General features: G+C 43.2%; 1 protein-coding gene and 1 long non-coding RNA gene across 4 annotated transcripts in view; one reads left to right on the top strand and one right to left on the bottom strand.

Moving 5' to 3' along the window:
• Window positions 1–2,658, bottom strand: part of LOC140742050 (uncharacterized) — an 80,170-nt gene extending 77,512 nt beyond the window's left edge. For all 3 annotated transcript variants that reach the window (XR_012102197.1, XR_012102196.1, XR_012102198.1), the window contains exons 1-2: window positions 2,393–2,658; window positions 1,347–1,918 (exon numbers count right to left, since the gene is read on the bottom strand). This is a non-coding gene — a long non-coding RNA (uncharacterized lncRNA). The remainder of the gene's footprint in view (window positions 1–1,346; window positions 1,919–2,392) is intronic.
• The window catches only part of LOC140742048 (interleukin-17 receptor C-like), a 95,515-nt gene continuing 81,757 nt past the window's right edge, over window positions 1,796–15,553 (top strand). The window contains 1 exon segment of the mRNA XM_073072776.1: window positions 1,796–1,928. Coding sequence (XP_072928877.1) covers window positions 1,827–1,928 — 102 coding nt within the window. The 5' untranslated portion in view covers window positions 1,796–1,826.

Genomic DNA, 15,553 nt, shown 5'->3' on the forward strand with positions numbered 1-15,553 from the left:
TGGGATCTCTTGGGAGATGGTGAAAGTTGTGGAGAGTGGTGTGTTGGATGTGGAGACTTATGGGATGTAGGTAAGGATAAGAGGAACTCTATCACTGTTCAGGTGGTGGGAAGATGGGGTGAGTGCAGATGTCTGGGAAATGGAGGAGAAGCGGTTGAGGGCAGCATCAACGGTGAAGGAAGGGATACCCCTTTCTTTGAAGGAGGACATTTCTGATGTCCTGGAATGGTAAACTTTCAGATGTGACAGATGAAGGAACTGAGAAAAGGGAATAGCATTTTAAAGGAGATAGGGTGGGAAGAGGTAAGCCAAGATGGCTGTGGGAGTTGGTAGTTTTATAAAATACGTCAGTTTACAGTTTGTCTCCAGAGATGGCGATGGAGAGATAAAGAAAGGGGAGCAAGGTACCAGAAATGGGCCAAGTGAATATAAGTGCAGGGCATAAGTTGAGGCAAAAATGATGAAATTGATGAGATGTGTTCCTCCAACATTCTGTGCGATATTCAGAATTTTCTGTTTTATTCGGATTTCCAGCATCTGCGACATTAAGAATCTCACAATCCCCTTGTTGTTTTCATCACCACCTTTCATAGACATCACATTTTTTCTTTACAACCCTCCCTTTTCCCCGCAATGTTAGATTTGCCCTGTTTCCCTGCCCACGTGCACATTTCATTCCCAGCATCTGCAGTCTGTTTTGTTTTTCCATACATGCTCCCATCACTAACTGAATGGGTGAGTGTCCTCCTCCAGTCCTGTAACAATGCTACCACTCTGTGGAATTCACTGGACAGACAGCTGTGCAGGACAGCTCATTGGGTATAATTAAAGCAGAGGTTGATAGGTTCTTAAGTAGTAAGAGCATCAAAGGTTATAAAGAGGAGGCAGGAGAATGTGGTTGAGAGGGATAATAAATCACCCACGATTTATCTGGAGATACAACACCGAATTGGGCCTTTGAGCCTTGCTCCGACAACCCGCCAATTTAACCCAGCTTCAACAGGGAAAATTTACAACTGCCCCGTTTGTCTTTGGAATGTGGGAAGAAACCGCAGCACCTGGTGGAAACCCACGCATTGCGCGGGATGTACAAATTCATTACTGATGATGCCCGGATAACAGTACAGCAGGGAACATTTAGCCCGGTGTCCCAATCCAGTTATCCCATTCTCTTTCCTCCCCTCCCTGCCAGCTAACGCCGGATCTCCACTCCGCACGCAGTCGGGCAACGCCTTCCCGGTCCTGACCACAGAATTGCGTAACAGTACAATTCCAAATAAGGGACGGCCTTGCTTTTATTAAAAGTTTCAGTCGAAGTGAGTAACAGCATTCCTAAAATAACTCACCATTGGCAGATACTTCGGGACCCAATGCGAACGTGAAAGACGTTTACAAGTTAAAAGTTTGGCTTTTTGGAGAAGGTTCAACAGGGAGCTGTAGACTAACCAGGGAAATATTTTTACACCTGGACTCTGGATTGTTCCTTTCGACTGCTGATTTGGGATCAGCCGAGACCTCTTTCTCAAGCTGGGCGGTAGGACCCAGCGGAACCGGCTGTTCTCTGGGCGGAAGCGCTGGCACCTGCTTGAGAGGTGAGTTGCGGTCTCAGTCCTCTCGATCCAAGATCGGCAGACAGGCGGAGGGGAAACAGGAACTGCCGGAGAGGGAGAAAAACACTTATGGTGGGCTTTCTCGGCGGCCGTTAGCATGTCTGGGCAGCAAGTCCCTGCGGATCCGGGTTTTATGGAAACAGTCACGTAGTGGAATGGGACGTGGGCAAACTGATCGGTTCGAACGGCACCCCTGCTTACAGAAGCCCAGTGTTAATGATGAAGTTCTGCCTCTACCTCTGCTGCGTCCTCTGGCTCTCTGGTGTCCACAGTCTCGAGAAGTTCCAAGGACCTCTGTATAAGGTCACCTGTCAAGAGGTGAGGATTTAATATGGTGTATTGTTACTTTTTTGAAACTCTTATACGGAATGTTGTACTTTTTTATAACCCCCACCCCCCACCACTGTCTCTCTATCCTTCTCTCTCAATCGCTCCACTCACACCCGTAACTCCAGAGTCTTTCTGTCTCCCGCTGTCGAAGAAATGTGTGTGGGGAAAGCAGAAGCGCATTAGAAATAGAAACATTAGCCAGTTGTTCAGCCCTCTCCGGCAATCCGGAGAATTGTACCACAAAGCCAATTTCCAGCGCTGACACGATTGCTTGAAAATCAAAATAAAACGAAACCGATTGGGAATCTGAAATCAAAACACTGAGCAGATCAGGCAGCACTTACGGGCAGAGAAAGGAGTAACATCAGCGGGTTGATGAAGGGTGTGTGACCTGAAATATTATTTCTGCCTTTCTTTCTCCATTCCCTTAATATTTAAATAAAAACATTCACCTGCGTATGAATATTCTCAGTAAGCGGTCCTCCGGGGCAGGGAATTCCAAAACGTTGCCACGTTGTGAATGAGACAAGCGAAAACCCTGCCACCACCGAGGTCTGATCACTAGGACAGTCAGCTGTTTACCTGTACTGCGCCCGACATGCATTCTGAATTATATTTTATCAAAAGTATCATTTAATGTAACTCATGAACAAGTCTCTGGAGTCATTCTGACTCTGAGGAACTGAGCTGTCGTTGATACTGAGTATTTGAACCCGGAGGTTAGTGGAGGGACTGATATCAGGGGCCATGAATTGTACACAAAATCATTTGTTTTATGCTAGTGCCAGCCTCTAGGGCTGCGCTGGTTCAATGGGTGTAATCAATATATCAGTAAATGTGACATGTGATGTTCAGGGTCCACGGGGAAATTCCAGGCAGCAGAAAGTGTAAACGCCATATCTCAAACCTCACTGTTTAATGCTGAAGAAACGAGGCAACACCCAAATCACACTTCGCCTGGCTCCAATATGCAAGGAATCCGCAGACCTAACTGAAAAGGTTAAACTATATTGGATAAAGTTCAAGTTAAATTTATTATCAGAGTACATACAGTATATGTCACCATATACTACCCTGAGCTTCATTTTCTTGCCAGCATTCACAATTAGTACAAAGAAACACAATAGAATTAATGAAAAACTACTCCTAAACAAAGGACATAAAACCAATGTTCAAAAGAAGACAAACTATTCAGATACACAAAAAAACAAATAAGTGAACAAATAAAAATTCAAAACATGTAGAGTCTCTGAAAGTGAGTTCATAGGTTGTGCAATTAGTTCAGAGTTGAGACAAGCGAAGTTATCCATGTTGGTTCAGGAGCCTGATGGTTGTAGGATAACAACTGGTCCTGAGGCTCCTGTACCTCCTTCCCAAATGCAGCAGTAAGAAGAGAGCATAGCTTGGATGCGGGGGGGTCATTAATGGATGCTGCTTTAAAAAAAAAAATTCATTTAAAAATGTTTGTAATGCATTGATCTTAAGAAAATTTAATAGCTTTTTATTGTAAAAATAAGTTCAAAGTAGCATAACTAGTGAAAAAAGGATGAGAAGAAGGATGTAGTCTGGTCCCTTGCCTCTGCTGGAAAGGAGGGCCACACTGGGCCCTTGCTTCCTATCTCTCCGTTCAGTGGAAGTAATTTTAGATCGCTCCACACTTCGTACATGCCTCATTATAATTGCCTTAGAGGTATTTTTGAGGAATTATGTCTCTCTTATACTTGTAGGGTGTGTCAATCTATATTGTCATGGCAGCAGTACACAATTTACAATCCCTCTAATGTAAGGTAGATTGGAATGTTATTCGGTGATGCAATGACTTAAATGGTAAATCCAATAAGGCATGTTATTGGGTTAAAGATGATCTCCCTGAAAGACTATCACCCAGTTGCACTTGCATCTACAGTGATGAAGTGTTTTGTGAGGCTGGTGATGAAACATATCAGCTCCTGCCTGAGAGGCCACTTAGTTCCGCTCCAATTTGCAAGAGGTCTGCTGCAGGTGCCATTTCATTGGCTCTTTACTCAACTCCGGAACATCTGGACAGCAAAGGTGCAAACATCGGGATGTTCTTTATCAATAGCAGTCGCTACCACCATCCCAAAGACATCAAAAAGCTCCAAGGCCTTGGCTTCAGTACATCCTTGTGCAATTAGATCCTAGATTGCCTCACTTGGATTGGCAATAACATCTCCTCTATGATCTCCATGAGCACATGTACATCACAAGGCTGGGTGCTCACTTTACACCTATTAATGTGTGGCTAAGTACAGCTCCAACACCATAATCAAGTTTGCTGATGACACCATTGTTGTGGCCCAAATCAAAGGTAGTGACAAATCATCATACAGGAGGGAGATTGAAAATTCGTCTGAGTGCTGTCATAACAAGCTCTCAATGTCAATAAATCCAAGAAACAGACTGTAGACTTCAGGATACAGCATCCAAAGGTCCATGAGCTAGTCCTCATCAGAGGAGGAAAGGGTTAGCAACTTTAAATTCCTGGGTGTTACTACTTCGTCTTACATCCAACATGAGTGCAATTCCAAAAACAGCATGGCCGTGCTTCTGCTTCCTTAGGATTTCTGTGGAGCTTTGGCATGACATCTAAAACTTTGAGAACCTTTTACTGATGTGTTGTGGAGAATTTATTTACTGGCTGCAGCACGGCCTGGTATGCAAACACCAAGGTCTCTGAAGGGAAAATCCGACAAAAGGAACTGGATTTTCCCCAGTATATCACTGGTAAAGCTCTCCAAACATTGAGCACATTTATACGAAATATTGCTGGAGAAAAGCAGCATCTATCATCAGAGATCCTCACCACCCAGGCTATGCTTCTTTCTCACTGCTGCCATCAGGTAGAAGATACAAGAGCCTCAGGACTTGCACCACTGGGTTCAAGAACAGTTCCAACCTTGTTATAGTTGCTGTTCTATAGATTTGCTGAGTATGCCCCCAGGAAAATGAATCCAGGGTTGTATATGGTGATGTATATGTACTTGGATAATAAAATTTACTTCAAACTTTTTAACGCTGCAAACTTTAGGCAGTATTGAATCGGTGTTACACATACAGCAGGATATGGTAAGGAGCCTACACTGGGATCTCTGATAAGTCTTGGGAGGGAATAGGAGTGTTATCAGATGCTGAGAGGGTCATCCATTGGAGCATTGAAATAGGGGACTTTAGCAACTAAGGTAGGTCAGTTTGCCCGATGGCTTCGCCACTCTCTGCAAAAACCAGGCAGCTCAGTCCTTTAAAGGTAGAGGTGGTGAAGTATGCTTTATATTAACTTATCATAGTGCACAGTGTGTTAGTGTGCATAGTGCACATAGTGGTTCTGTCTTAGTCTTGCTCACCCAACCTGGAATATCTATTGGTCAAATGTTATCTACTGACGGAGTTCTCCGCCATCATCCTGGTAGCGATGTACATTGCGCCTCAGGCCAGTTAGGCACTGGAGAAACTGAGCACCAGGATCAGCAGTCGTGAAACAGTGCACCCAGGCGCCTTCCCTATCACTCCAAGGGATTTCAACCAGACCAGCTTGAAGAAGTCTCTGAACACTCACCACCAATGTATCATCTGTGGAACCCGAGGACCCAATACTTGGCCGCTGTTATACCACCATCAAGTACATGTACCCTGCCATCCTATGCCCACACTTTGATCAATTGACTGTACTTTTACTCCCAGTGATTCTAAAGACTGCAGCACTAGCAGTGAAGACAAAAGACTTATAGTCAAGGGAGCTGGAGGAGTCTTAAAGGGCTGCTTTGAGGTGGTGGACTGGACAATATTCAGGGATTTATCTTCAAATCTGAAATAATGTGCCTAGTTGTCACCAACTTAATAAAACTTGTATGGATGAGTGTGTGCCTTCCAGCCCTCAGCAGACTACGAATCTCCTGGTTCATCCAAGACTTTTGGTTTGGGTGTGTCTGGTATGCCCTTGAAGGCATTCAAAACTGACGACCCAGAACTATATAAGAAGTCCAGGTATGACCTACGGAATGCTATTTAAACAGTGACTAAACCAATCTGATTGAAGTTAGAGGTGGAATTGGCTGCAGGGTTCTGGCAGGGTTTGCAAGCCAGTAGTTCCGACAAGGCAAAACCTAACATCATGAATGGCCGTGATGTTTCACTCCAGATGAGCTGAACACCTTTTATGCATGCTTTGAAAGGGAGAATAAACCTACTCCTGTGCAAATCATTGCAGCATTGGTGATGCTGTGATCTCTCTCTCTCGGAGGCCAGCATCCTAGCATCTTTCAAGAGGGTAAACCCTTGGTAGGTATCAGGCTCAAATGGTGTACCCAGTAGAGCACTGAATACCTGTGCCAATCAACTGGTGGGAGCGTTTGTCTGCAATCTCTTACTGCTTTGCAGGTTCCCACCTGCAACCATCATACCAGTGCCCATGAAGAGCAGGGTGAGGCTGCTTCAGTGACTATTGCCCACTGGCACTCACATCGACTGTGATGAAGTGCTTTCAGAGGTCAGGCATGGCCAGAAGCAATTCCTGCCTAATGAAAGACCTTTACCTGCCACAATAGGTCTACAGTGGATGTAATCTCACTGGCCCTCCATCGGCCTTGGATCACCTGGGCAATAGCAACACCTACATCAGGCTGCTGCTTATTAATTACAGCTCAGCATTCAGCACAATCATGCCCTCAGTTTTAATCAACAAGCTCCAAAACCTGGGCCTCTGTTCCTCCCTCTGCAACTGGATGCTTGACTTTCTCATCTGGAGAACACAGTATGTGGGGATTGGAAATGGCATCCCCTCCTCACTGACAATCAACACTGGCACACCTCAGGGACGCATGCTTAGCCCACTGCTCTACTCTTTACATCCATGACTGTATAGCTAGGCACAACTCAAACTATAAATTTACCGATGTCATAACTATGTTGGCAGAATTTCAGAAGGTGATGAGGAGGCTTACAAGAGTGAGATAGATCAGCTGGTTGAGTGTTGACACAGCAACAGCCTTACACTCAAAGTCACAAAGACCAAGGAATTGACTGTGGACTTCAGGAAGGAGAAGTTGGGGGACATATGCCAGTCCTCAGTAAGGGATCAGGAGTGGAAAGGGTGAGCAGTTTTAAGCTCCGGGTGTCAACGTCTCTGAAGATCTATCCTGGGTCTAACATACTGATGCAATTATAAAGAAGGCATGACAGTAATTTTTTTTTTTAAAGGAGTTTGAGGAGACTTGGTATATAACCAAAGGCTTGTAAATTCAAAAATGGAGCACGCACCAAGCCCATCACCCAGTACATGCCCTCTCCTACCTTCTCATCAAGGTGGAGGTGCAGGAGACTGAAAACATAGACACTACATTTCATTTTCAGCTTCTTCCCCTCTACCATTAGATTTCTGAATAGACAGTGAACCCATGAACACTTGCTCATTTTTTTCTCCTTTTGCTCTTTGATAACACTAAGTACATAATTTTATATAAAATTACATAATCTATAAGTGACAATAAAATATATATATATTATTGTCACTTAGTTTTTTAATTCTTATACATTGCAATGTACTGTTGCCATAAATGACAAATTCATGACATATGCTAGTGATATTAAACCTGATTCTGGAGAGTACATGGAGTGTAAGGAGACTGAAGGAATGTCTCTACAGGAAGTGATTAGGCCTTTGGGTCACTGCTTACAAAAAAGAGCTGTCAAGTTAAGATGGGTAAGGGAATCTCTTTTTCCCAGTCAGATGGTCATGTATGTTTGGAATTCCTTTCCTCTAATGATGGTGGAAGCAGAGGTTTTGAATATTTTGAAAGTGGAGATTCTTTATCAACAAGTAGCAAAAGTGACTGGATTAGGAAGGAATGCAGAACTGAGGTAAAATCAGATCAGCACCAATGGTGGAGTAGATTGGAAGGGCCAAGTGGTTAACTCCTTTGTATGTTCACAGCAGGGATCTTGGGGTTGTCAGAGGATGGACAGTTGGGTATTGGGGTCCAGGTTGATGTGAAGGCTTTATGATGAGATTGGTAGGATAGGAGTTCTGATAAGTTGGGAGGACCTTTTGGATAGAAGATAAGTGATGGATCTTACCTTCAGCAGAATGCCAGTCCAGCATTGTACAGGGAATGCAGGTTGTTCAGAAGATGGGCAGTGGTTCATACTCCTGGGCATACAAGGACTCAGTTCCCCAAATGGAGCATTGTAAAGTGAATGATTTCAATACATGATTTCAATCATGTAGTATAGAAATTACATCAGATAAGCATGGGCAACTCATACTGGTCAAATTTCCAGAGTATTGTGGAACAACAAAGAAATAGCCATTATTTCTGGGAAATAAGCAGTCACGTGAAAATGCTGAAAAAATCATGTTAGATTTTGAGGTCAATATGTTTTAACTGAACTTTCGAGGAATGTTGCAATCCATTGATGCAAGCTTTAATATGTGATAGAGCAGATTCTGTTTAAGATGGTCATTTTGATGCCTACACAAATATTACACAACAGGAAATATCCTTTCTGGGGAAGGCATGACCTGTACAAATAGGACGGGTTACACTGGAACCCAAGGAGGACCTTGTGGGTAGGTTTGCTAGAGCTATTGGGGAGGGTTTAAATTAATTTGGCTGAAGATGGGAACTGGAGTGATAGGTCTGTGTATGGGACAGTTGGTATACAACTGGATGCAGTGTGTTGTGAGACTGCAAGGAAGGTCAGGCAGGTGATAGGGCAACGTTGCAGTCAGTGGGATGAATTGCAGTGTAATGGGGACAAAATCAGAAAGGGTGACAAATGCAGGTGTGAAGGTGTTATATTTGAGTAAGTCGATAGTTAAGGATGAAGTTTCAGGGTACCTTGAAGCACACGATAAAACAGGCCAAATGCAGCATGGTTTCCTTAAGGCCTGACAAATCTGTTGGAACTCTTTGAGGAAATAGCAAACAGGATAGAGAAGGAGAATCAGTGGATGTTGTGTACTTGGATCTTCAGAAGGCCTTTGACAAGGTGCCAAACAGGAGGCTGCTAAAAAAGATGAGAGCTCATGGTACAGCAGGAAAGGTACCAGCATGGAGAAGAAAATTGGCTGACTGGCAGGAGACAAAGAGTGGGAGTAAGGGGGACCTTTTCTGGTTGGCTGCCAATAATTAGAGTTGTTCCACGGAGGTTGGTGTTGGGACCACTTACTTTTTACATATGTGGTAATGATTTGGATGATGGAATTGATGGCTTTGTGGTAGAGCAGGTAGTGTTGAGGAAGTAGGGAGGCTGCAGAAGGACTTGGGTAGATTAGCAGAAAGGACAAAGAGGTGGCAGATGGAATACTGTGTCAGTAGGTGTGTGGTCATGCACTTTGGTAAAAGGAACAGAAGCATAGACAAACAGGCAGAAAATTGAAAAATCCAAGGTTAAAAGGCATGACCATGCATTTTCCAACATTGTATTTCATTTGCCACTTACCTGTCCATTCTCCTAATCTGTCTTCATCCTTCTGCAGCCTGCCTGTTTCCTCAGCACTACCTGCCCTTCAACCAATCTTCATATCATCTGCAAACTTGGCAACAAAGCCATCTATTCCATCATCTAAATCATTGATATACAGCATAAAAAGAGGTGCTCCCAACACGGTCCCCTGTAGAACATCACTAGTCACTGGCAGCCAACAAAAAAACAATCTTTTTATTCCCACTCGCTACCTCCTATGTATCAGCCAATGCTCTAACCATGCCAGTAGCTCTTAACTTGGTAAGCATCCTCATGTGTGGCACCTTGTCAAAGGCCTTCTGGAAGTCCAAATATACAACATCCACTACATTCCCTTTATCTATCCTACTTGTAATATCCTTATGCAGGATTCCCTAAAGGTTAATTTACAGGTTGAGTTGGTGGCGAAGAGGGGAAATGCAGTGTTAGCATTCATTTCGAGAGAATATAAAAGCAAGAATGTAATGCGGAGGTTTTATAAAGCACTGGTGAGCCCTCACTTGCGTTATTGTGAACAGTTTTGGCCCATTAGAATGGAGAGCAGAAGGAACTTCTTTAGCCAGAGGATGGTGAATTTGTAGTATTCATTGCCATAGGCTGCTGTGGAGGCCAGATCATTGGTGTATTTAAGACAGAGCTTGACAGGTTCTTGATTAGTGAGGGTATGAAAGGATATAGGGAGGAGGCTGGAGAATGGGTTGAGAGGGAAAATAGATCAGCCATGAAGAAATAGTGGAACAGACTTGATGGGCTGAATGGCCTAATTTTGCTCCTATATCTTATGATCTAACGGAAGGGAGTAAAATTAAGCTGGTTACCAATAATAAGACAACTGGCTTCATGTCTATTAAATCAATGACGATGAACTGTTTACACCAGAAATGGTTAAAATCCACAGGTACAAAAGATGTCTAATTTTTGTTTGAGTTTGAGTCTCAGTCAAATATAATTTTTATTTGGTCTGCTGTTGAAAGAGAGGAGAAACACTTGGTGGTTTGTGATACATTCCAGCAGAGAAAAATAACCTCTTCTACAAACCCTGGGTTTTGTAACTTGGCATATTTTTTCTGCTTATTTATTTTTTGCTATTTATGGTTCATCCCCAATTGCTCTGGAGTCAAAGAGGTAATTCAGAGACAACTACAGTGTTGGGTCAGACGTCACACGGAAGGTTAGATAAGTGTGGCAAATCTGCTCCACTGAAGTGAACCCAAAGGAGTGGTGTTGTGGTTACCATTACAGGAACTTATTGTTTGACTCCCATTATATTTAATTACAGTGCTTATATGAGTGACTATGGAAGGAGTGATTGACGAAAGCATGATTCACTCGGTCATATTGCACAACACCATGTGAGTTGTGTGTAGTACAGTTTCATATAGCCTGTTCAACGAATGAAATTGTACATCACCAAGTAAATGTTGCAATACAGTGGATTCGGGTTAATTGGACATATTGAGGCCAATACATTTTGGCCCAATTAAGCAGCTGCCCAAATTAGCTGAAGTTTCATAGAAGTAGTTAAAAAGGTATTAAAAGACAAACTACCATTTAATTCAATAACAAATTAGTAACAAATTCAGTAACCATAAGACATGGAGGCAGAATTAGGCTGCCTGGCCCATTGAGTCTGTTCGGCTGTTCTATCATGGCTGATCCTTTTTTTTTTCTCCTCCTCAACCCCAGTTCCCAGCTTTTTCCCTGTAACCTTTGCCCTGTCCAATCAAGAACCTATCAATCTCTGCTTTAAATACACCCAGTGACCTGGCCTCCACAGCTGTATGTGGCAACAAATTACACAAATTCACCACCCTTTAGCTAAAGAAATCTCTCCACATCTCTTTCTCCCCCTCTATCCAGCGGCTGTGCCCTCTTGTCCTAGACTCTCCCATCATGGGAAACACCCTTTCCATATCTACCCTGTATAGGCCTTTCAACATTCAAAAGGTTTCAATGAGATCCCCCACTCAAGTCTTGCCATCTCCAGAAGTTTTCTGATGACTCTGCCATAGTTGGATGTATCAGCAAGGGAGATGAGGCTGAGTACAAGGCTACAGTGGGAAACTTTGTCACATGGTGCGAGCAGAATCATCTGCAGCTTAGTGTGAAAAAGACCAAGGAGCTGATGGTGGACCTGAGGAGGGCTAAGGCACCAGTGACCTCTGTTTCCATCCAACTGGACTGGTCAAAGAACACTGAGGCTGTCTACAAGAAGGGTCAGAGCCGTCTCTATTTCCTGAGGAGACTGAGGTCCTTTAACATCTGCCGGATGATGTTGAGGATGTACTACGAGTCTGTGGTGGCCAGTGCTATCATGTTTGCTGTTGTGTGCTGGGGCAGCAGGCTGAGGGTAGCAGACACCAACAGAATCAACAAACTCATTCGTGAGGCCAGTGATGTTGTGGGGGTGGAATTGGACAGTGGTGTCTGAAAAGAGGATGCTGTCCAAGTTGCATGCCATCTTGGACAATGTCTCCCATCCACTCCATAATGTACTGGTTAGGCACAGGAGTACATTCAGCCAGAGACTCATTCCACCGAGATGCAACACTGAGCGTCATAGGAAGTCATTCCTGCCTGTGGCCATCAAACTTTACAACTCCTCCCTCGGAGTGTCAGACACCCTGAGCCAATAGGCGGGTCCTGGACTTAATTCCACTTGGCATGATTAACTTATTATTAATTATTTATAGTTTTATATTGCTATATTTCTTCACTATTCTTGGTGCGGCTGTAACGAAATCCAGTTTCCCTCGGGATCAATAAAGTATGTCTGTCTGTCTGTCGCCCTTCTGAATTCCAGTGAGTACAGACCCAGAGCCATCAAATGTTCCTCGCATGATAATCCTTTCATTCCTGAAAACATCCTTGTGAACCTCCACTGGACCCACTCCAATGCCAGCACATCTTTTAGAACATAGAACAATACAGCATAGTACAGGCCATTCGGCCCACAGTGTTGTGCCGACCCTTAAACCCTGACCCCCATATAACCCCCCCACCTTAAATTCCTCCATATACCTGTCTAGTAGTCTCTTAAACTTCACTAGTGTATCTGCCTCCACCACTGACTCAGGCAGTGCATTCCACACACCAACACTCTCTGAGTGAAAAACCTTCCTCTATTATCCCCCTTGAACTTCCCACCCCTTACCTTAAAGCCATGTCCTCTTGTATTGAGCAGTGGTGCCCTGGGGAAGAGGCGCTGGCTGTCCACTCTGTCTATTCCTCTTAATATCTTGTACACCTCTATCATGTCTCCTCTCATCCTCCTTCTCTCCAAAGAGTAAAGCCCTAGCTCCCTTAATCTCTGATCATAATGCATACTCTCTAAATCAGGCAGCATCCTGGTAAATCTCCTCTGTACCCTTTCCAATGCTTCCACATCCTTCCTATAGTGAGGCGACCAGAACTGGACACAGTACTCCAAGTGTGGCCTAACCAGAGTTTTACAGAGCTGCATCATTACCCCATGACTCTTAAACTCTATCCCTCAATTTATGAAAGCTAACACTCCATAAGCTTTCTTAACTACCCTATCTACCTGTGAGGCAACTTTCAGGGATCTGTGGACATGTACCCCCAGATCCATCTGCTCCTCCACACTCCCAAGTATCCTGCCATTTACTTTGTACTCTGGGTTGAACTCCATTTTCTAAGATGAGGGGCCCAAAACTGTTCATAATGCCTAGGGTGAGGCTCACCAGTGCCTTATAAAGCCTCAGCATCACATCCCTGCTCTTGTATTCTAGACCTCTTGAAATGAATGCTAACATGGCATTTGCCTCCCTCACCACCAACTTGACCTGCAAGTTAACCTTTAGGGTGTTCTGCACAAGGACTCCCAAGTCCCTTTGCCTTTCAGATTTTTAATAATTATATATTGAAATGAAAAACAGAACAAATTAGAACAGCATCAACACTACTACAGTACTATAAAATTGTGAATTAGTTCCTAATAGTTATAAACAGAGGAATTCATCCATTGTACAGTGTGACTATAAATGAACAAAATCAGCACAGACACCTGATGCAGATGAGACTGCCTTTATACAATGCTACTGATAATTGCATCCTCCAAATCTTCATTTTCATTGGAACATTCAAGATGATTTTCAATATAATTCAAGTTATTTTGTATTTCTTAACTTGTTGAAGGAGTGAAGTTGTTCTTTGTTCATTCCCGGACATTTCTGGCATCTCCAAACCTGAATGCTTGATACCACAGTGAGCAAGACAGCGCTGAACTGGCTTACTTTTTATTTCATGCCAACCATCCGTCACTGATTTTTGAACACAAACACACGCAAATGATGCTATTTAAAAATTGTTTACTCCAAGCACAGTGTAGTGTCGAAAGTCCGCCCAATTACATGAGATTGATGTTATTTAGAAGTTGTTCTGTACCAGTTTCCTGCCCCAATTAAGTGGTACAGTGTTCCAAATAAACAAAGGGAATTCTGGATATTTTCTGGATTACTTTTTTGTTCTTTTAGAGTTGTCCCAAATAAATGCCTGTCCTGATTAACTGATGAACCAATTACCCCGTAATCAGAATCTACTGAATTCCTTCTTTACTTTAAACCGTGGGAGTCATTTCCATCAGACAGAATATTTTTATAATGCCTCTGCTTTGGGAACTTCATCACAACTACACTGATGAAAATAACTGGGGCTATTTCTAGGAGAGAAATTAATTTTAAAAAATCCAGACCAGAAGCTTGATACAGTCAATCAAAAAATCCAGTGACAGTGAGCTGATCGCGGTATGAATACAATTGAGAAGTTGTGAACATGCACTCAGTGGGCCCTTTATTAGGTACAGAAACTAGTAAGGTGACCACTGAGTCTATGTTCATGGTCTTCTGCTGCTGTAGCCCATCCATTTTAAGGTTCGACATGTTGTGCATTCAGAAATTCTCTTCTGCTCAACGTGTGATTACTTGAGGTAAATTCACCGTCCTGCCAGCTTGGTCCAGTCTGGCCATTCTCTTCCGACCTCTCTGTAACAAGGCATTTTCAGCTGCAGTTCTGCTGCTTACTGGATGTGTTTTGTTTTCACACCATTCTCTGTAAATTCTAGAGACTGTTGTGCAGGAAAATCAAGGAGATTAGCATTTTCTGAGATTCTCAAACCACCTACCTGGCACCAATAATCATTCCAAGGTCAAGGTCACTTAGATTATATTTCTTCCCCATTCTGATGTTTGGTCTGAATAACAAATGAACCTCTTGACCATGTTGGGTGCTTTTATGCATTGAGTTGCAGTCACATGATTGGCTGATTAGATATTTGCATTAACAAGCGTACCTAGTTGTACCTAATAAAGTGGCCACTGAGTATATATTTAACTTTGAAGATGAAGTACTACAGATTAAATCCAGAGTAACACACACAAAATGCTAGAGGAACTCAGCAGGTCAGGAAGCAGTCAACATTTCAGGTTGAGACCCTTCATCAGGACTGGAAAGGAAGGGGGCAGAATCCAGAATGAGAGGGTGGTGGTGGGAGGGGAATGAGTACAAGCTTGTGATAGGTGAAACCAGGTGAGGGGGATGAAGTGAGAAGCTGGGAGGTGGAAGAGGTAAAGGAACAAAGAAGCAGAAATCTGATAGGAGAGGAGAGTGGACCAGAGAAAAATGGGAAGGGGAACAGAAATGGTAAGAGGAATGGATAGACAGAGAAGTGGATGGGGGAGAAATTACCAGAGGGTAGAGATAGCGATTTTCATGCTATTTTGTTGGAGGTCACACAGATAGAAAATGCTCTTCCAAACTAAGAGTGGCATCATCATAAAGGAGGCCATTGACATGTTGGAATGGGAAGTAGATTTAAATTGAAAGTAGAATTAAAATTAAACATCACTTTTGATGGATTTTCAAAGATGAAATAAACAGGTCTGAGTATTTAAGATATTCCTGTAGTAGCTCGATAATTTCCAAAATGTGACACGAACCATGAGCTACTGCCAGTTTGGCCCTGACCCACTGTTGTAACTTTGTAGATATATATTGGAATCTTGTTCTGTGTAGAAGTAGGCTTCATAACACAGACCAGGTAAACTTGGATAGGGTTCATACCATAATTCAGGTAAAGTTGGACAGGGTACATGGACACTGCAGACAAAGTT

Source organism: Hemitrygon akajei, chromosome 19 (genome assembly GCF_048418815.1).
Source record: "Hemitrygon akajei chromosome 19, sHemAka1.3, whole genome shotgun sequence".
In the NCBI taxonomy this organism is placed as follows: Eukaryota; Metazoa; Chordata; class Chondrichthyes; order Myliobatiformes; family Dasyatidae; genus Hemitrygon; species Hemitrygon akajei.